The sequence below is a fragment of the Eschrichtius robustus genome, chromosome 8, assembly GCF_028021215.1.
Source record: "Eschrichtius robustus isolate mEscRob2 chromosome 8, mEscRob2.pri, whole genome shotgun sequence".
In the NCBI taxonomy this organism is placed as follows: Eukaryota; Metazoa; Chordata; class Mammalia; order Artiodactyla; family Eschrichtiidae; genus Eschrichtius; species Eschrichtius robustus.
Window position 1 is genome coordinate 106,392,110 of NC_090831.1, and position 20,346 is coordinate 106,412,455.

General features: G+C 50.1%; 1 protein-coding gene across 3 annotated transcripts; it reads left to right on the forward strand.

Moving 5' to 3' along the window:
• The first annotated feature begins 286 nt into the window (after positions 1 to 286).
• On the forward strand, positions 287 to 14,332 carry LEP (leptin). 3 transcript variants are annotated; one of them, XM_068550088.1, is made up of 4 exons: positions 302 to 361; positions 3,036 to 3,450; positions 9,580 to 9,751; positions 11,283 to 14,332. In XM_068550088.1, exons 3-4 carry the CDS (start codon positions 9,608 to 9,610, stop codon positions 11,640 to 11,642), a joined length of 504 nt encoding a protein of 167 aa, XP_068406189.1. In that variant the 5' UTR covers positions 302 to 361; positions 3,036 to 3,450; positions 9,580 to 9,607; the 3' UTR covers positions 11,643 to 14,332. The 3 variants fall into 3 exon arrangements, with proteins under 3 accessions (XP_068406187.1, XP_068406188.1, XP_068406189.1); XM_068550086.1 differs by lacking the exon at positions 3,036 to 3,450 and having other exon boundaries at positions 287 to 361; XM_068550087.1 differs by lacking the exon at positions 3,036 to 3,450 and having other exon boundaries at positions 287 to 361; positions 11,286 to 14,332.
• The last annotated feature ends 6,014 nt before the right edge of the window (positions 14,333 to 20,346 follow it).

Genomic DNA, 20,346 nt, shown 5'->3' on the forward strand with positions numbered 1-20,346 from the left:
GCTCAGAAGAACCCCTCACCGCCGCCCTGTCCCTGGAGCCCGTTCCCCTAGGCCCGCCAAGGCCGATGATGCTGGCGCCACCTCGAGGACTTCTCACTCCTGCCAGCCGCCCCCAACTTTGCAGGCGGTACCCGAGGGTGCACGCGGGGCTCCTGGCGCAGCGGAGTCCCTCCCTCGAGGCCCTGCCCCGCTGCCGCCCGGCCCGACGCTGCCCCGCCGCCGGACAGGGCGGGAGCTGGCGCTCGGTGTGCGCCGGAGCCTGCCGGGCAGTTGCGCAAGTTGCGCTCGGGCGGCTATAAGAGGGGCGGGCAGGCATGGAGCCTCAGAGGAATCGAGGAATCGCGGCGCCAGCAGCTGCGAGGTAAGAGCCGGCGCTCTCCTTTCTCCTTCTCCGCCGGTCTTTCTTGACAGGCCACCCCATCCTGGGGAAACTGAGGCGGGCGAAGGGCAGAACGGACGGCTTGGTTCTGGATTGTGGTAACTTTGCACCAGAGTTCTGACCGGAGGGGAGGCGGCTGGGAGCCGGGAGCGTTGGATTTGGGGCTGAGCTGTGCCTGTGCCCTCGGGGCGGGAATCTGAGCTCAAGGAGCCAGCCAGGGCCCCAGGAGACTGCCAGAGCCGCCAGCCCTGTCGCTGAGATGCTTTGCAAATGGCCTTGAGCACACCCCCAAAGATCAGGGTACCCCACCGCCATGTGCGGGGGACGTGCGTTGAGTTTCTGAGGAGTGCGAGTTAGGAGGGTTTTGAGTTTCCGAGGAGAAGCCTTGCTCTGCAGGTGAGATTTCAGGCATCATTTTCCAGCAGGGTTTCTGACTTTTGAATGCGAGGGGCTGTATAAAGCCCAGGACCTAGTAAGGGACGAGGTAGTAGAGGTGGGCCGAAAAACTGTCAGGAAGAACCCAAATCTCCCAAAGAAATTATGCTGGATCTCACCGTATCGGGCCTCAAAGCTGTGCGAATTGCCTTCTACATTATGGATAAAATGGGGTTTCTCTGGGGCAACAGAACAGCAGGTCATGGGAAAGGCCTGTTACACTTTTCTCACTGTTACCATCTCTCCAGCCAAAACTGATAAAGACACACCATCGGCAGGTGAGACCTACCAGCCTCGCTTATAGCCTGCCTTCCCTCCTGGCTGCTTTAGATTTCATTGTGGATGGGTTTGCCTTTACACTCCAGTTTCTATAGCTTAAAGGTGTGGCACTTGGGAAAAGTGAATTCTTAAACACAGTTCAATCGAGTGACATGGTGGCCTGGTTGTCATTTGAGGGTTTTTTGGTTTGTTTGTTTGTGTTTTCTGGGGGCTGCATTGTGCAGCATGTGGGATCTTAGTTCCCCAATCAGGGATGGAACCCGAGCCCCCTGCAGTGGAAGCGCGGAGTCTTAACCACGGGACCGCCAGGGAAGTCTCCTGGTTGTCATTTGGGACCAGCAGCTTTGGAGAGGATGAGAAGGTAGTCTGCAGGGGAGGCGGGGCAGAGGGCAGGGACTTGAAGACGCCACCCCAGGAGCACGAGCTGGACGCCTCCCGCACTGACCTCTGTCCGCTCTCTGGTGTTTGCTCTGTAGAGCGCTGAGGCGGGCAGTGGTCAGCTGACACTGGTGGGACAGAGGGTATCCAGTCTCTTTCCCACCAGGACGGTGAGCGGAATCATAGTCACTCCCACTCTAACGCCCTCCTGAGCGGGAAGGCCTTGCTGATCCTTTCTCCCATGTAGGCAGGGGGAAAAGCAAGAGAAAAACAGCGGATGTGATTCGGTTCTTTCCTTCTCAAGCAGTTGAGGACATTGGGCTGAGGGGAACGTTTCCATGTTGGCCAAAGGAGTGTCCTTCTCTTATTTTGTACATCTTAGGCCCAAAATAACTCTTCTTGGTATTTGGGGGAAATATTTTCCTCCCCCCTCCATTCCAGGAAATGGCTCCAATCGCCAAGGACAGAGCCAGGGAGATTGCAATGAATTCCGGCCTGTCAGCCCCAGACGCATGCCTCTCGTGTCTGAGTGGCTCATGCAGGGTACGGAGGTGGCCGCTTGGGAGAGCTCTCCTCACAGAACCTGGGTCACTGTCCCCGCTCTAGCCTCGATGCCACCTAGGGGGACGTGGGGGTCAGTGGGGGTCAGAGAGAGAGAAGGGCTCCAGGGAGGTGGAGTCCTTGTGGTATGTGCATCCTTCGACCACATGCATGTAATTTAAAGGAAAACCGAGCCAAGTTCTCCTGCAATCAGTCAGTCAGCAGGCCCGAGTCCAGTGGCGACAGCTCCCTTGTAGCCTGCCAGCGAGAGCCTTGAAATTCATCTTTGTCCACACAGTTGTCTCAGAGAAGTAGACAGAGAGGCGGTTTCTGCTTAAAAACAACCCACCTGATGACTGGGCCCACAGAGTCCTTTGCACTACTCCATGTGTGACAACAAATGTGCCTTGCTTCTCAGCAAAGTGCATTTTACAGTCTCTCCTGCTCAATTTGTCAGCTCTCTGGAGCGATCGGTGTCAATGCCGATATCTCATCCATCCCCTGGAAGAGTTCATCCACATCTGTGCACATATTGAGTTTGTACTCTGGGGTGCTCCAGGCTGGGGGTGCCAGGGAAGAGGGGGGAAACCACAGGGAAGACTAGCCGGGCAGAGCAGAGACCTCTGAGGAGGGCAGGAGGCCCAGAGCACAGCAGGAAGAGCCAAGCTGATGAATGGGACCAAGGCAGGGAGCATCTGAGACAATAGTTGAGATGGAGCAGAACTCAGGAAGCTGAAGGGAATAGGGGCCTATGTGGTGCTAGAGGACATCTATGGGATGCAGGAAGCCGACCAAAGTCCCCATGAAAAGGAGACCAGGATGCTGAAGCATTTTCCTTCTTCATTAAGCAAGTTTCTTAGGAATTCCTGCTGGGCAAAAGTGAATTCTAGATCGTGACTTTAAAATGGGAGCAGGTAAACCATTGTAGAGGTAGGTTAACCTTGTTAGACAATGAAGATCAGGGATGGGAAATATTTCATTCGTTCATTCAACAAAAATTTAATGAGCACCTGCTCTGTGCCAGGCCCTTGGGAGATGCTGAACAAGTGGCATATCCACCACTCCTGCACCCGGCAGACATCACTAATTGATCACGGCACCTTCTCCCTCTGAGACTGGATGGAGCTTCAGATTCGTCTCCACTCAGCACTCCAAGGAACCGCTAAAAATTGATCAGAGTTGACACGGGAATTGAAACCTATTTGTTATCCCTGATGAGATCAAATCTAAGGGTAGTTTCTGATGAACGGGAAGAATATAACCCCTCGCACCCACATTCTGACTACCAGTTAAGTATGTTAACGTGATTTCTCAACCAGGCTTCCGGTTGCAAATAAGAGAAAACCACTCATGTTAGCTCAGTGTTTTCAACTGTATATTGCAGCCAACGTTTAAAAAACAGAATGGAGACTCTCAAGAGTGCATCCCCCATAGTAAAGGTGAATTTTATTTCCTGACACTTGTTTCTCTTACATGTGTGTATCTATATGTCTCCTGGATGAAAAAATATATTCAGAAAGTTGAAAGCTACTCAAGTGAGTAGTATGTGTGGAAGAGTATCTCACAGTGGAGGCTAAGGACAGGGAGAGCCTAGAACCAACAAGGTCAGGAACCAGGAAGAAGGTCAAGAAAGAGTCCAGGCATTGACCATATTCCACCTCTCAGCAGCTGGATGGACCCTGGTCTCTCTTAGCTATTCCATGCATGTGATGCCAACCGTGGCTACCCTTGATCTTCTGAGTCCTCATCAGAGGCAAACTGGACTCCTCGGGGCACTACTTTAAATTACGAGGAGAGACGCTAATTGACCCAATCAGGAGCTGGAGGAGGAAGGGACACGGAAAGGGAAGAGAAGAGTATTCTGGTTCTCTTGCCCACTATTGCTCATGCAAACATGGCCTCCAGGATTCATGTGTGTGTGTGTGTGTGTGTGTGTGTGTGTGTGTGTGTGTGTGTGTCCTGAGCAGGGCAGATTCCCCAAAAGGTCCCGACTACACATAGGATCAAGCCCGGGACATTCTAGCTCTCCAGCCTCACATACTCTACCCTTCTACCATATTGAATTCTCCCAAACCCACCATGGTTTCCCCCAACTCCACACTGTCACCTTGGCCTGGAATGCCCTGCTTGCTCTCTTCCCCCTGAGGAACTCCTGTCCTTCAGGTCTCAGTGCAAAGCTCTCCTCACCTCCCCAGAGTCACCCCCTTTCCCCATGATCCCCCAGTTCCACGTTCCTTCTCTTATAACCTTCACCACATTGTGTTAAGATGAGTTGTTTAAGCTTCTATCTGTTCCACTGGATTCTGAGTAACTCGAAGGATCGGGATCCAGCCTTCTCTGTCTCTGTTCATCCTTTGTCCTTTCCCCATCCTCAAGTCCCTTCCAACTTGGAGTTAGGGAGAAAGGAAGGAAGGAAGGCTGGGAGGGAAGAATGCGAGGGAGCCCACAGGAAGGATTTCTACAGGGAGAGAGAGGGTGTAGACTGTCCAAAGCTTTTTCCTTAAAATTAACAGTAAATACCACATCAACTGAATTTAATTCACACTAGCATACCAAAGATTACTGGAGAGAGAGGTATAAAAACCTGATGGCTGGAGAAGAGAAGAAGGAAGAGAGAAGGGTGTGCCCTTACTAACCTCTGATACTTTCTACAGGGAGGAGACAGAGGAGTGTGGATAGCTCAAAGCTGGCAGCCTCCACCAGCAGTTGCCTCTGTGACCCAGAGCTCTCCCCACCTCCCCTCTGACTGCTGGAATCCAAAGGCTGTGGGCAGCCCTGCCCTGGGGCCAGCCAACCTTCTAGCCTGAATCTAGAGAAGTGCCCCCCCACCTTGACATAGAGGCCCCCACTTTGTCTGCTACATCCCCCAGGATGCAGCACTTTGTCTGCTGCATCCCCCAGGAGGTGAGGGAGCTCACGTCTGGAGGCGGCCAGCTTCTTGGGGAAGGCGGAGGCAAGCTGGTCTGTGGAGAAGTGGGTGGGTGGCCTTTCCCAATTTCCATCTCCGTCCTTTTTGTCACCTGTGCTGAAAGCATTAGCCTGGGAGTGATCAGAGCTCCTCACTTCCACAGAAATAGCTTGGTCTCCCTGCACAGCCAAGGTGGCACAGCCCCGCCCCTCCCTGTCCCCCCATCACACCTCCTGTGCCAGCTGAGAGCCGCCATCTTCTGAGACCTCTGCTGGGGGTGCCCCTCTCCTCCACCTTCACAAACCCATCCCCCCCCCCCATTCTCAGGGCCCTTATTAAATGCCACCTCCTCCAAGATGCTTCCTTGATTCCCTAGCTGGAAATAATGGTGACAACAGCTAACATGTATTGGGATTGGCCATGTGCCAGGCACAGAGCAAGCATTTTACATACATTATCTCGTTTCAGCCACGTAACAGCCACAGATGGGAATTATGATTTGTTTCATCCCCATTTTACAGCTAAGAAAACTGAGTCTGCAAGAGGTTAGCAAACTTTCCCAAGGTCCTATGCTCCAACTGAAACATAGCTCGGCTTTAGAGCTCATAAGTTTACACACGACTTCCTCCCCTGAGTTATCCAAGGCATTTTATCTCTTTAAACATTATTCCTTGCATTGTAGTTAACTAGGTAAATTCTTAAACCAGTTGTTTAAGAGCACAGTATTGTTCTTTACTTTTATTTTTAACAAGTAACATATGTAAGTAGTTGACAACGCCGAATACTGTGGTGTACTACCTGGGCTTCCTGGGAAAACCACCAGTCTTCAGCCCCGACTGTCCCCACTCCTGATCCCACTTTTCTGCAATTGCATGTCTCTTTATCTCTGTCCCTGGCCCCCAGTGGGCGATCAATACATGTTAGCTGTCAACCATCAAACAGATATTGAGTAACTAGTACGTGCCAGGTGCTGTGCTCAGTGAAGCTGCAGTTGCTGTCTTGGATTATCCCTCCCCTCCCCAGTCCCCAAACCCTGCTCTCACCAGCCCTTCCTCCCAAACCCAAAATCTCGGGCCACAGCCAGACCCCACCCAGGTACTGACATTCAGGTGAACCAAGAAAAACTTGACGTCTGCCCGTGTCTGGGTGTATAAATTAATTAGCATTAAGTTTGGCTGCGCTGAGCAGAGACCCAAAATAACAGTGTCTTAACCAAGACAGAGGTTATGTCTCTCACACATTCAGTACAAGTTCAGAGGTAGGTGATCCATGCATGTCATCTCGCCTCCAGCAGGTCCTCAGGGACCTGGCCCCCTCCAGCTCCCTACTCCAGTGTTCATACGGTAAGGCCCTCGTCCTCATGACCCAAGAAGCACCAGAATGCCAGCTACCACATCCACAATTCAGGCATCAGGATGCAGGCAGGGATGGAAAAGAGAGGGGCAAAAGCACACAGCACAAGAACTGCCACTTCACATTTCTGCTTATATTCAGTTGGCCAGAATTCAGTCGCATCGCCACACCGGCTGGGAAATAGACTATTTATTCTGAATGGCCACATCTCTATCTAAACCTGGATGTTCTACTAATTGCGAAGAGGCAGTAGGTACTGGAGACAATCACCAGCCTTTACTAAAAGGGTTAATGTGTTGATATGTGTGTGTGTGCATATGATGTGTTATATGTGTGAGCATGTGTGTTTCATGTTGTGTGTGCCTGTTGGCCAGGGTCTCCCCATCACTTTGGTCTCAGATGGGCCTGTTACGAGTTCTCTCTGCAGCCCCCCCAGGGAGCTCCCCTAATCCTGGCCTCTCCTCTTAGGCAGACTTACTCAGCAGCAGTTCCTCAATTCCACGTTTCAAGGAACTATGATTTATTTTCAGCACCCACTGAAGCATATTATCCATGGTGATAGAGGGGGCTAGTAAAACTGTTTTCCACTCAGGTATTAAAGAGTGGCCATTATGTGAGAGTGACTATGACCAGAGTTAATCTGGTAATAAATTCTCGTGGGAAGGAGGGTGTCATTAACACATGAATCCTAGAAAAGTTTACCACTCTATCTTGTGCTGCAGGGGGAGGACCCAGAAATACCAGGCACCCTCTTGAGATGGCCCAGGCGAGGCGATGGGCGGAATGCTAGATTCAGGGTTGGCTACAGGTAGAGCCGCCAGAGCATTCCAAGCCCTGCTGAGTAATTACACAATTCAAAAAAAGCTGATATTTACTCCCCCGGCCCCCAACCCTCACCCTTACACACACACACACACACACACACACACACACACACACACACACACACACACACACAATGGGCAGGGGCTTTACAGGTTCATTTCAATTAACCTTTGAGCCAGGTGGTGTGATTCATTCCATTTTACTGATGGGAACCGATGCTTTAGGGAATTAAATATCTTGCCCAGATACACACAGCTAATAAGGGCAGAGCCCACTGATGAAGCTTTGGGGCCTAACCACTGTGCTTCCACCTTTGCTAGGGTTTCATGGAATCACACTGAGGGGTTAGCACTATTCAACTCCATTCCGCAAACATTTGGTGGACATGTTTACTCAGGGAATAAGGAGTTAATAGAAGCAGTATTAACTTTTTAGGAGAGAGAACAAGCACAAAAACAGTTGACGTGCCCCCTCCCGAATTACTTAGTATTTTTCATACATGAAGTTGATACGGGGGTACAATCTCATAGCTTCGTCCTAGAATAGAGCAGGGTATTTTTTCTCAAATGCCATGGTCCCAGGAGCTGCCCTTGGTTGGTCATTGGAGTGGCTTGTAATTTGGGCTTTCCCTTAAAGCCTGGAGAAACTGGTGGGGTAGGGTGGAAAGCGCCCCAGCCTTTCTGGGTGAAGCAGCTTTGGCTGTGAATCCTGGCTTTGCCGCTTACTTGTTTGACTTTGGACGAGTTAGCACGTCTTCTTGAGCCTCATTTTCCCCCTTCGGTAAAATTCAGATAAAAAAACCAGGACTTCTCTGGTGGCACAGTGGTTGAGAATCTGCCTGCCAATGCAGCGGACACGGGTTCGATCCCTGCTCCAGGAAGATTCCACATGCCGTGGAGCAACTAAGCCTGTGCGCCACAACTACTGAAGCCCGCACACCTAGAGCCCGTGCTCCACAACAAAAGAAAGCCCATGCACAGCAATGAAGACCCAATGCAGCCAAAAAACAAATTAATTAATTAAAAAAATACCTTTGATCAAGCATTATCATATAGAAACAGGCTTCTTTTTTTTTTTTTTTTTTTTTTTTTTTGCCGCACTGTGCAGCTTGCAGGATCTTTGTTCCCCAACCAGGGATTGAACCTGGGCCACCACAGTGAAAGCACCAAGTCCTAACCACTGGACCACCAGGGAATTCCCAAGACTGCTTACTTCTATTATATTGCCAGAATATGAATTATACTCATATTGCCACCTATGGACAGAAAATGTGTTACCTGTTTTTATCAAGACCCAGATGAGGCAGAACACAAAAAGCAGAGATGAACTTTTTTGCCATCTCCAGGACCTTCATGCTAACGTTCACTTACTCTTGATCATTATTTCAGGCTCATTCACACATACTTAGCACGGATCATTGGCCACAGGCTCACATACCTTTAACTTGATTACCTTTTGCCTCATGTATCTCATTAAAACTTTGCTGCTTAATCAAGGATCTGCATGCATATTATTAATGTTAGAATTCATGGTTCCATGACTTTGAAAGTTTCAGACATTCTGGGTGAACGTGTTATATACTTTCTCCTGCCTTCATGCCTTTGCACCGGCTGTTTTCTTGGCCACTTATGGCAACCAGTTTATACTCTTCCTGATCCCTCCTTGGCCTTCAGTACCCAGCTCAGGTGACACCTCTTCCAGGGAGCCCCCCTTTGTATTCCCACAATATCTTGTCCTTCTTGCGGAGCTCTTTCTTCCTGTACTGGAATGGCCTGTTTACCTGTTTATCTCTCCTATTCAGCTGTAAGCACTTTGAGAGTAGAGAGCCTCTTTTGTCCACTGTGGCATCCTTGGTGCCCAGCACTGCATCTGACGTATTATCCGCCCTTCCATAAGTGCCGGTTGGATTCAGGCTCCCAGTGGGAGAGAAAGGAAGTAATAAAGCCTGTGATAAATGCCATCACGGAAATATCAGTGGGCTGCTGTGAGAGAGTTAATGGAGAGGACAGTAACAAATCTCTAATAATAGGGTAGTAATAGAGTACACTTCACAACACCTTTAAAGCTCTTTCACACACGTTATCTAATTTGATCCTCATAAAAGCCTGGAGATAGGTATATTGCAGGGGATGCAGGCAGGAGTTTTTAGCGGTTATATGATATGCCTGAAGTCATGAAGCTAGTAAATGGCTGGATTCAAACCATACCTTAAAAGCCCGTCCGTTTACTCATGCCCTGTCTTCCTGCTCTGTGGTCTACAGCACACCTCACCGTGGTTTTCTTGATCCTGCCATGCCTTTCCCCAAGGGAATGCATTTCATTACTGTATTTCTAGATAATGAATTGTCTTTGAGGAAATGATAACCACAGCAGAAAGCAAATCTCGCTTTTATCCGCATCTGAGAATGTGGTTGGTAACGTGACATGTGGGTGTTCTCTGAGATCCCAGCGACATGCCACGTGTGGTTCCTTCTGTTTTCAGGCCCCAGAAGCACATCCCGGGAAGAAAAATGCGTTGTGGACCCCTGTGCCGATTCCTGTGGCTTTGGCCCTATCTGTCCTACATTGAAGCTGTGCCCATCCGAAAAGTCCAGGATGACACCAAAACCCTCATCAAGACGATTGTCACCAGGATCAATGACATATCACACACGGTAGGGAGGGCCTGGGAGACGAGGTAGAACTGTGGCTGGCCCGTGGGGAAACCGGACCTCAGAGGTTGGCTGAGGCTGTGCAGCCTCGCGCAAGGGGCCTGGCGGCCTTGACGCCTCCCTACCGCACGGACAGCTGCCTCTGCTCTCCTGCTCCCCTTGCCTCCCACCTCCTCACTCCCCTTCCTCCCAGACTGGAATCCTAGTGCCCAGGACCAGAGCATAACGGTCCGGTGTCCCCTTGGCAGGTGACCAGAGCCCCAGCAGCACCCTCTCTGGGCCTCCAACACATCTCTAGAACGTTCTAATCATTAGGCATTCTTCCTGGCTGGTAGCTGAACTCTGACCCTGCGAAGCTTCTCCTCATTACTGCTGGTCCTGCCTGTCAAGCCCTTTCACATACAACCCTCTACGTATTTGCAAACGGCTATCAATGTCCCCTGGGTCTTTTCTCTGGGGTCCACAAGCCTATACCTTCAGCCACTTCCCAGATGAGGCCGGTATTTAGAGTTAGGAAGGCTACGTGTGAATCCTCACCCTTCTCTTCTCTATCCGTAAAATCTTAAGCTAGTTAAGCTCCTCAATGTCTTTAAACCCTGGTTTCCTCGTCTAGATAATAGGACTATCTTAATAGTCTTCACAAGGTCGTTTCAAGATTAAATTAGGTAAAGCAAGTGATCCCCTCCCCCGCACGCACACACACACAACCCTGCAGAACCAGAACAGAGCATGCCCTCTTCAAAGGTTTTCAGACGTGGCTTTTGATAGCCCCCTGCCTTAAAAGCCAACTTGTTCATCTGCATGGAGCAATCTGAAGACTTCCACATCTCCTGGCCACTCTGGACTTCTAACAGGAGCCTTGGGCAGCCAGGGAGCCGTTAGGTGGCCGGAAGCAGGGACAGCTCAGAACTAGATAGCGTCTTGAGCATTTCATAGGGAAAAACGCTTAAGTCTCCTTGCTTTCAAAATAGTCACTCAACAAGCTGCACATGATAGACCCAGAGTGTTCCGACCGGTGTGGTGCAGGAAGTGAGCGCTGTGGGCAGCGGGGGAGGGGGAGAGCCGCTCCTGGTAACCAGAGTTATTGGAGTGGAGGAGTGAGACGGGGCCTTGATCCCTAAGGGGGTGAGACTTCGTGGAGAACCTGTCTGGGAGGAAGGAGTCCGCTGGGGGTGGAAGGGTTGGGGAGGGGCATGTATGGAGGACCTCAATGCCTGGGGAAGAGACTTAAGTCAGTAAGCAAGAAATAGGGAGTCATGGCTGGTTCTATAGCAGAGGCGTCTGGAAGAGGAAACGGCCTGCTAAAGCTGGTCTGGAAGTGGAGGGCAGGGTGGTTTGGGAAGGGCAGGAAGACAGAAGCCCAGGAGACCAGCTTGGAGGCTTGGCAGCCACGTGGGCACAAGAAATAAGGGCCTAGGCAGGATGGTGTGGAAGGGGGAAAGGAGGCACCTCCACGCTCGCGGGAAGGGCCAGGGGCGTTGCGGAGCTGACTTCTCTCCCCCTGAGCTCTTGCTCTCCCCTTCCTCCTGCATAGCAGTCCGTCTCCTCCAAACAGAGGGTCACTGGTTTGGACTTCATCCCTGGGCTCCTCCCTGTCCTGAGTTTGTCCAAGATGGACCAGACATTGGCGATCTACCAACAGATCCTCACCAGTCTGCCTTCCAGAAATGTGATCCAAATATCTAATGACCTGGAGAACCTCCGGGACCTTCTCCACCTGCTGGCCTCCTCCAAGAGCTGCCCCTTGCCCCAGGCCAGAGCCCTGGAGACCTTGGAGAGCCTGGGCGGCGTCCTGGAAGCCTCCCTCTACTCCACGGAGGTGGTGGCCCTGAGCAGGCTGCAGGGGTCTCTGCAGGACATGCTGCGGCAGCTGGACCTCAGCCCTGGGTGCTGAAGCCTTGAAAGCCTCTCTTCCCAAAGCTGAGGGAAGAAACCTGAGCTTCCAGGTGTCTGCAGGAGAAGAGAGCCTGTGTGGACATCCTTTATGCAGGCCTGCGGGTCATCTCTCTGTCACTCCTCTAAGCCACTCTTCTTCCAAAGGCAGAAAACTCCAAGGCAGGAAACCAGAGATATAAATACATGGCTCCATGCCCACCGGGAAGGAGGGCCCATCCAGCAAACAGTGGACTAGATCTGGGATTTTCACAGAAGTCTTCCTCCCTGTTCCATCTCCCTCTCACTGCATGCTTCACCGTGGCCCCGGGGTGATTTCAGACCCTTTGGACGATCAAGCAAAGTTTCCCTCTGAAAATCCGGGGAGCATCGTAAAGGCTACAGGCACACACAGCTGGATACTCCCACGCAACACAAGTCGGAAGCATTTATTTATTTATTATGCATTTTATTCTGGATGGAATTGAAGCAAAACACCAGCTTTTCCAGGCTCTTTGGGGTCAGCCAGGGCTCGGGATGCTGCTGGGGTGCTGTTTCCAATCCCATCAATGGGCCTGACCAAGGCAAACCCATTTTGACTGACTTGAGGGCCCTCAAGTTAGTTTTCTAGAGACTGGCTTTGTTTCTACTGTGATTGACTTTTTTTTATTTTTTATTTTTTTATTTTTTTAGGCTGCGTTGGGTCTTCGTTGTTGCGCGCGGGCTTTCTCTAGTTGTGGCGAGAGAGGGCTACTCTTCGTTGCAGTGCGCAGGCTTCTCATTGCAGTGGCTTCTCTTGTTGCGGAGCACGGGCTCTAGAGCGCAGGCTCAGTAGTTGTGGCGCACGGGCTTAGTTGCTCCACGGCAAGTGGGATCTTCCCAGACCAGGGCTTGAACCCGTGTCCCCCGCATTGGCAGGTGGATTCTTAACCACTGCACCACCAGGGAAGTCCTACTGTGACTGACTTTAAATTACAGCGTTTGCAATGTCATTGCCCTGAATGGATCTCGAAGTGCCAGGTTATTTTTAAAAAGAAGAAGATGAATTTTGTCAAGTGTAACATATAGCCATGTGCAGCGGGAGGTAGGGAACGTGTTGGTGGGAGGGGGAAGAATCCAGAATGTATTTTCTGAATAACATTTGTGTGATGGGCTCTCTGGGTGGGTTGAGGTCATTTTCTCATCTTCGTGGTTTTCATGAAGAGGAGATGACTCCTTCAGGAGGGTTGTGGTGTTTTGCCAGCCGCCCAGGGTCGGAGTGGTGAGGGGGCTGAAGCTGGAGATTGTTGGGGCAGTGGTGGGCTCTGGCCTTCTCTGACTGCTAGAGAGTGGTCTTGCTCATCAGAGAGTGAGGACCCCACATTGGAGACAGTGATCCCCAGAGCAGGGGTCCTTGGTGTGGCCCTTTGAATGGTCTGGGTTGATCCCACACTGGGTTTATAACATGGTAGTGTCCCTCTTTGGGATTTGCATGCTCACCCAAAGCAAGTCCATGTTTCCCATCCATTTGGGAAGGATTTTTATTCCAGTGGGAGGGTGAAATCTATAGGGGGTCTGTGGGCTTTAGCAGATGGTCTCAAGACCTGGGGTCAACACTGGGTCAGTGAGTCCCAGGACCCCAGGACCAGCCTCCAGCAGCGCCCTTCTCGCTAGAGGTCATGTCCAGTAGAACAAACGAGGAGGCTTGGGTTTCGCACCATCCTGTCACTGTGATGCAGTCATCACATTACAGGAGGTGGATCTGTCCAAGGAAATTGGAATCTAAGCAACCAATTTTAAGACTGAGCACCTGCTTATGCTCAACCCCAACTGGTGCCATGGGCTGAGAACCTCACCAAATAAATATTAAAATCCAGTCCTACCCTCAGGGACCTTGCATTCCAGATGGTAAAAGCCCACTCACCAGCATGCAAAGGCTGTCGTTTCACCATGGCAACTGAGCAGCTGAGCCACAGTGAGGTCCTCAGCAGGTGGGAAATGCTGAGCTGAGGAGGGCAGTGCCTGGGACCCACAGGCTAATCCTGTTTGCACTCGGTAGCCTTTTCACTTTTCAGGGCACGTCAGCATCTATTACTGTGATGCCACATCCCTTTGAAGCGGGATAGCTGAGAATTTAAAAGTAAGAAAATACCTAAGACCATAACAGCAGACAGGTGGCAGGACCAGGACTAGAACCCAGGTCCTCTGACCCCCGAGAGTGTCCCTTGATCCAGGTAACGGTCTCTGGAGACACGAACAGGGTTGGGCAGGGAGAACTGGAGTGCTTGCTGGAAGAGAGGAGTTCCGAGGCCGATTTTGCGGGAGGCGAGGGAAGTGAATTGCCTGGAGGAAGGAGGCTGTTTTGTTGAAGCTTTGGCGCTGAGACACCAAGGTGACGGGATAAGTAGCCAGTTACAAAGTAAGGCAGAGAATGGGAAGATGGGAGGGAAAGGGTCATGTTGAAGAGGGCTTCAGGGGCAAAGATGTTTGCTATTGAAAGAGTCAAAAGTTCTAGAGTGAGACTCATGTGACGGACAGAGTCAGACCTGCTCTGGAAAATAAGTCCTGATAATCACAGCCACCCAGTCAGGCTGGGATGTTTTAAGCCTTTTGCTCACAAAACCTGGCACTAGGGCTCATTCCCAGAGTGTGAAGTTTCCAAAATGTAAATGATTGTGTTTTTCTGTAACATAAAACAATTTTTTTGTTCCAAAAAGTCCAAATAAATTTCCTTTGCCCCTCGGTCTTTGTTTGCTGTCGCCTATCTTGGAGGGGCTTCGGAAGGGCTGCTTGTGTGTGACAGGGCACCGCCTGGCTGGCCCCGTCCATGCCTGGGGTCAGCTCTGCCCCGGCTTGGCCATAGCCGGCCGCCAGTTATTCAGGCTAAAGGATTCCCCAAAAGCTCAGAGCACATTCTGCACCAGAGTCTACAAATCAGCCTTGAGAAAAACCAAGCACCACATTATTTAAAAAACAAAAACTAAAAAAGAACAACCACAACAAAACCACAAACAAAAAACATGCAACCCAATAACAGACCAGGTGCACAGACTCACAAAGACAGGACTTTTCTGGTCGAGGGCACAGAGCACAACCACTCACCTCTGTGGGGCAGTTTGGACCCGAGAGTTTCAACCCAAGCCCCAGAGAGGACCCAGGGGGCTGGCCCACCGAAGGCAGTCACTTCCGTGGGTGATTTCAAGGGCCCCCTTCCCCCTCCCCCAAAATTGCTCATGGCTCTGGAGAGTTTAATGAGATAATGACCTAGCAGTGTCTGGCTTAGAGTAGATTTAAGTGAATCTCCTTCTTGTCACATCACAATTAGCAGCAGGCTTTAAATGTCAGTGATCCGGGACCAGGGAGCAAGCAGGTGCAAATTCGTCTCCAGTGAAGAGGACAGCTGCCCAGCCTTTCCTGGGTGGGGAGGGGCAGGGAGATCAAGCTCCTGACAGAGGGTAGACTGCAGAAGGGGGGCAGTCAGATGTGACTGGAGCAGCCTAATTGGGTCACTTGGCAGCTTTGGGGGGAAGTGTCTGGCCTCTTCAGGCCAGAAACCCAAGGCAAACCAACTTAAATAGAAAAGAGAGAATTTTTTGGCCCATGATTCTGAGAAGTCCAGGCCACGGTCCATCTCTTACAACACTTTCCTCTCAGTCGTCCCCAGGGACCTGGAAGGTGCTGGTGCCATGATCCACCCCAGTCCCTGCCCGCCTGAGGTGCGGAACAGGGGCTGGGACTGTCTGAGCCCTCTCATCTCTGAGCAGACACAGCCTGAGAAGCCCCCGCCCACCTCCACCTGCCGGCTCGGGAAAGCAGCCCCCAGTAGCAGGGTCTCGGGCAGAGATGCCATTCGCTCCTCTGTGAGGTGACTCCCAGGGTCAGAGTGGAAGGGTGTGTTTTTCAAGCTGTACTTCCAGATCCTTTTCCCTCCTCAGGCATTCTGTCATACTCCCCTGAGGCAGCAGCTCACATCTGCCAAGCAGCTGGCAGAGCCTTGGGGCAGCATCTGGTCATGTTCAACCTCCAAAGACAAGACTTCGGCTGAGTCTAGTGAGAAAAACCTCAGATCAACCCAGGAGGATGTTCCTGAAGACCGCATCCCAGCAGCTTTCTGCACGACAGCACACAACCAAAATATTACACCCTATTTTTCCAAAAGGAATTTAGAGCAATTAATGGCAGGCTTTTAACAGCAGGGTCTGACTCTGGTGATGCCTGACCACACAAATCCACCTGGGTTAAGTTCACCAGTGGGGTGCTTAACCATTAAGGTTAAGGTTAAGATTAAGCAACTTAACCTCTCTTAGCCTCAGTTAATTAGCTGTACAATGAGAGTATAATAGCACTGTCCGCATAGGTTTTTTTAGAAGATTAGGTGGTAAAATGGTTGGGAAGCTATAAACCAGTGACTGATACACAAAAAGCACTCGATAAATTATGTTGTCGTTATTAGTATTAATGAGTCAGAGAAGCAAAAGGAATGAGGACTGATGTAGCAGACGTGTTTGATGCCCTCGGCCCACCTCTGAGTTCAGTGCAGCTGAGCCCTACACAACACTCCCGCATCCCTCCACGTTGAAGCCTTAGGGAGCGCTCTCAGCCCACACGGGTCAGCCCAAAAGTGAGGGAGACAGAAGACCCCAGAGAAGCAAGTCCCAACCAGTGGAGGTGGGGGCCAGCCTCCCACCCTCCACAGAGGCAGTTCTGAGGTGTCTTCTACCCAGATTGAGCCCCAGGTGCCCACACCAGTCACCACATCACTAAAGTGCTCTCGGTGGCTTTTCCTCCTTCCGCGTCTCACTCTCCCCGCTCCTCATTCTTGCCTCCCCAGGTCACCCCCCAAATCTACCTCCTGCACCAGAACCCTTGTCTCAGGTCCTGCTTTTGGAGGAACTCCAAGGAAGACAACTGCAGAGCAAATAGACTGGGTTTGGATGCTGGGAGAACTGTGAAGCAAGGTTCCAGAGAGGTGCAGGAACCACACATCCACACTCAGAGAACCCTGGGCCATCCTGGGGGACAAGGCTAAGAGAGGGGTCCTCAGGAAGAATCCACTTCAGGAAAGCTTGACTTGGGAAAGAGGTCAAGGACAGGAAGGGGATTCTACTAAGATGGAAGAATTACAAGACAGGAAAGAAAGAAGGGGAGAGGGAGGGAAGGAAGGAAGGAAAGATGGAAGGAAGGAAGGAAAAGAATGAGGGAGGGAGGCAGAGAGGGGGAAAGGGGGCAGGAAGGAAAAAGGAGATGAATGAAAAGAGGAGAAATAAGAAATTCCCTGGCGGTCCAGTGGTTAGGGCTCTGTGCTTCCACCAGAGGGGGCATGGGTTCGATCCCTAGTCGGGGAACTAAGATTCCACATGCCGAGCTGGGTGGCCAAAAAAAAAAAAAGAGGAGAAATATATATAAGGTTAAACATCACCTGTCTTAGTGAGTCTGGGATACTATAACTAAATACCATAGTCTGGGTGGCTTAAAAATAACAGAAATTTATTTCTCACAGTTCTGGAGGCTGGAAGTCCAAGATCAAGGTGCCAACAGATTTTGTTGTTGTGGACAAAATTTGTTTGTTTGGTGAGGACCCACTTGCTGGTTCATAGACCTTATCTTTCACTGTGTCCTCACATGGCAGAAGGGGCTAGGGGGTTCTCTGGGGTCTCTTTTATAAGGACACTGATCCCATTTATGAGGGCTCCACCGTCATGACCTAATCACCTGCCAAAGGCCCCAGCTTTTAACACCATCACATTGGTTGTTAGGATTTAACATATGAATTTGGGGGGAACACAAACATTCAATCTATGGCATCATCTTACGATAACTGAGTGGAGGAAAGTTGAGGCCAAATCAAAGGAATCTGAATTATTGAATATTTTCTGCATAAAAAGTCTTTTTACAAAAATGGGACCTAATGTTGGCATTTCTTCCTTTCACTGAACCCCCACAGCCTCTGTTTGCTCCTGTGCACTAGCTCACAGGGAATCATTTTCGCACAGGTTTCACTGCCACATCCCTCCTGCTCTGGGCCATGAGCCTCTGCGGGCGGGTCACCCCGCTCGTTGCCTGGCTATAGTGTCTGGCACGATGCAGGCCCTCCGTTCTTACTTGGTGACCAAAGGAATTGAGACTCTTGTATAACAAGTCCACTACTTACATGTAAACCAATTCTGCAAAACACCGGAAAACAGTCCTGGCCGTTAAAGGTTAAACTTCTTATCAGAATCCTGCTCACGCTTAATTTGCTCAGCAAACTTCTTTTTGAGTTCAAAGATATAGATCCAAACCAACTGTGAAAGACAGCCTTGAAGCAATGACAGAAATTTGAATATGGCTTCTGTTTTAGATTATGACAAGGAATTACTGTTAATTTTCTTGGCTTTGATTATGGCATGGTGATTATTTTTAAAAGCTTTCTTATTCATTAGAGAGTCAAACTGAAGTAGTTTAGGGTGAAATACAATGATATCTGGGATTTATTTTAAAATACTTCAGGAAGAAATATATTCTTTTATATATTATATGTATGTATACATATATATGTGTGCATATATATATATATATATATATATATATATATATATATATATATACATATATATATGAAGTTAAATTAAAAAGATCAGCAAAATGTTGACCATTGTTAAAGCTGGGTGGTGAGTACCTAAGCGTTCATTATACCAGGCCCTCTACTTTGAGATAAAATTTCCAGAATAAATATTTTGGGGGAAGGGTCACTCAGCTCAGCCCCTCCACTGTCTGGGCATCTGCATTCTTGGAAAGAAGGAGGTGGTGGAGGGAGGACGGAGAGTCAGGATGCGATGTGGAACCGAGCTGCATTTAACTTCACATTTGATGTCACTGCCTGGCAGATGTCCCCGGGTCTGGGGTGGGGGGCGGTAGACTGTCAGAGTGGGTGTGAAACACCGAACTAAAACAGACATTTTGCAAATCAAACAAGGAGAAAGTGGTAAGAGCCAGCTGAAGATGCTGGGAAGGCAAGTCCTGATGCTGGTTAAAAAAAAAAAAAAAAAAAAGCAAAAGAGCGGAAATCAGGGCCGAGAGCTCTGCCTCATCCCTGCTGGGCCCCAGGGTGACCCGTGGAAGCCATGGGCCTTCCCTTCCCCTTCCCAAGGGAAATCGAGGTGCTCCCTCCATGCAGTTTCTCCTCCATATTAAACATACTGTATATAGAGAGAAGCCCTCAGCTCGTTTGTGAAGGAAAATGGGATTCTTGTCTCTCTTTCCCACTTAAGTTATCATTTAAAGAAAAAAGATACTTCATGCCTACCTTCAAAACCCTGTCCCTGGGACTCCGGATCAGGCCGCAGCCAGGGCCAGGCTCATCCCTTTTCCTTCAGCCCCCTCCCTGTGCAGGGGCACTCTTCACCCCAGCACATCCCACATACCCACACCCTCCATATGAGCTTCAGGAGGTTCAAGGAGTGCAGAACTGGGCAGGCTGAGAGCCCTGTTTGGAAGGTACATGAGGCTTCCTTCCCCCATTGGGCCGAAGCCAGGCCCTGGGCACTGAGTGCTGCTGAACCTCGGACAGGGCCTTCCTGTCTCAGGCCAGCATTTCATCCCGGGCAGATGTCCCCCAGAAATATCACAGGTCAGAAAACCAAGCCTGAAGTTGCCCTGACTGCCCCACCCTTTCTTGGCCATAAGTCCTGAGGAAATGCCAACCCTCACAGCTTCACCTTTTCTGTTCATAAAATGCGTGTGTTTATCTGAGAGAGAACCAGCAGGTGCAGCACCGGTCATAGGAAGCAGAGCCTCCCCACCCCCAGTCGGGAGAGAGTCACGGAAAGGGAACCTCTCCTCCCTTCCTCACATGGGCTCGGACCTGGCGTCTGACACAAAACCTGGAACTGGTCTTCACAACCCGGTAATTATTTGGAGATCATGGACACAGCCCAGGAAACCCCCTCCATACTTGAGGAAGGAGGGATCGATGACCTTCCTACCCTTGGGGGAGCGTGGCAGGGTGTTCATTATTTATCCCATGTATTGGATGATGCAACCAAGGCTTAGAGGTCTCACAAGACTTGCCCAAAGGCTCCCATCTGAGGATTAGAACCTGGGCCTTCAGACTTGCAACACCCAGGCTGGATATACATACAGCATTCCCCCCTTAGCCGCAGTTTCCCGAGGTTTCAGTTACTTTCAGTCAACTGGGGTCTGAAAATACTACATGGAAAATTCCAGAAATAAACAATTCATGAGTTTCAAATTGCTCACCATTCTGAGTAGTGGGATGAAATCTCTCGCCCAGGATGTGAATCATCCCCTCTGTCCAGTGTATCCCACCGATTACTTAGTAGCCATCTCAGTTATCAGATCCACTGTCTCAGTATCGCCGTGCTTGTGTTCAAGTAACCCTTGTTTTGCTTAATAATGGCCCCAAATCACAAGAGTAGTGATGCTGGTAATTCAGATATGCCAAAGAGAAGCCATACGGTGCCTTTAGGTGAAAAGGTGAAAGTTCTCGACTTAATAAGGAAAAGAAAAAAATCGTACGCTGAGGTTGCTAAGATCCACAGGAAGAACGAACCTTCTACCCATGAAATCGTGCAGAAGGAAAAAGAAACTTGTTATAGTTTTGCTGGCATACCTCAAACTGCAAAAGTTACGGCCACAGTGAGTGGTCACCGCTTAGATAAGATGGAAAAGACATTAAATTTGTACAATAAGATATTTTGATGGTGAGAGAGACCACATTCACCTAACTTTTATTACACTATATTGTT

Excerpts from the sequence above, each read along its gene's own strand:
- LEP (XM_068550086.1), top strand. The coding sequence starts at position 315 with ATGGAGCCTCAGAGGAATCGAGGAATCGCGGCGCCAGCAGCTGCGAG. Across the intron at positions 362-9,579 it reads GCGGCGCCAGCAGCTGCGAG|GCCCCAGAAGCACATCCCGG; the intron begins GTAAGAGCCGGC and ends TTCTGTTTTCAG. Across the intron at positions 9,752-11,282 it reads TCAATGACATATCACACACG|CAGTCCGTCTCCTCCAAACA; the intron begins GTAGGGAGGGCC and ends CCTCCTGCATAG.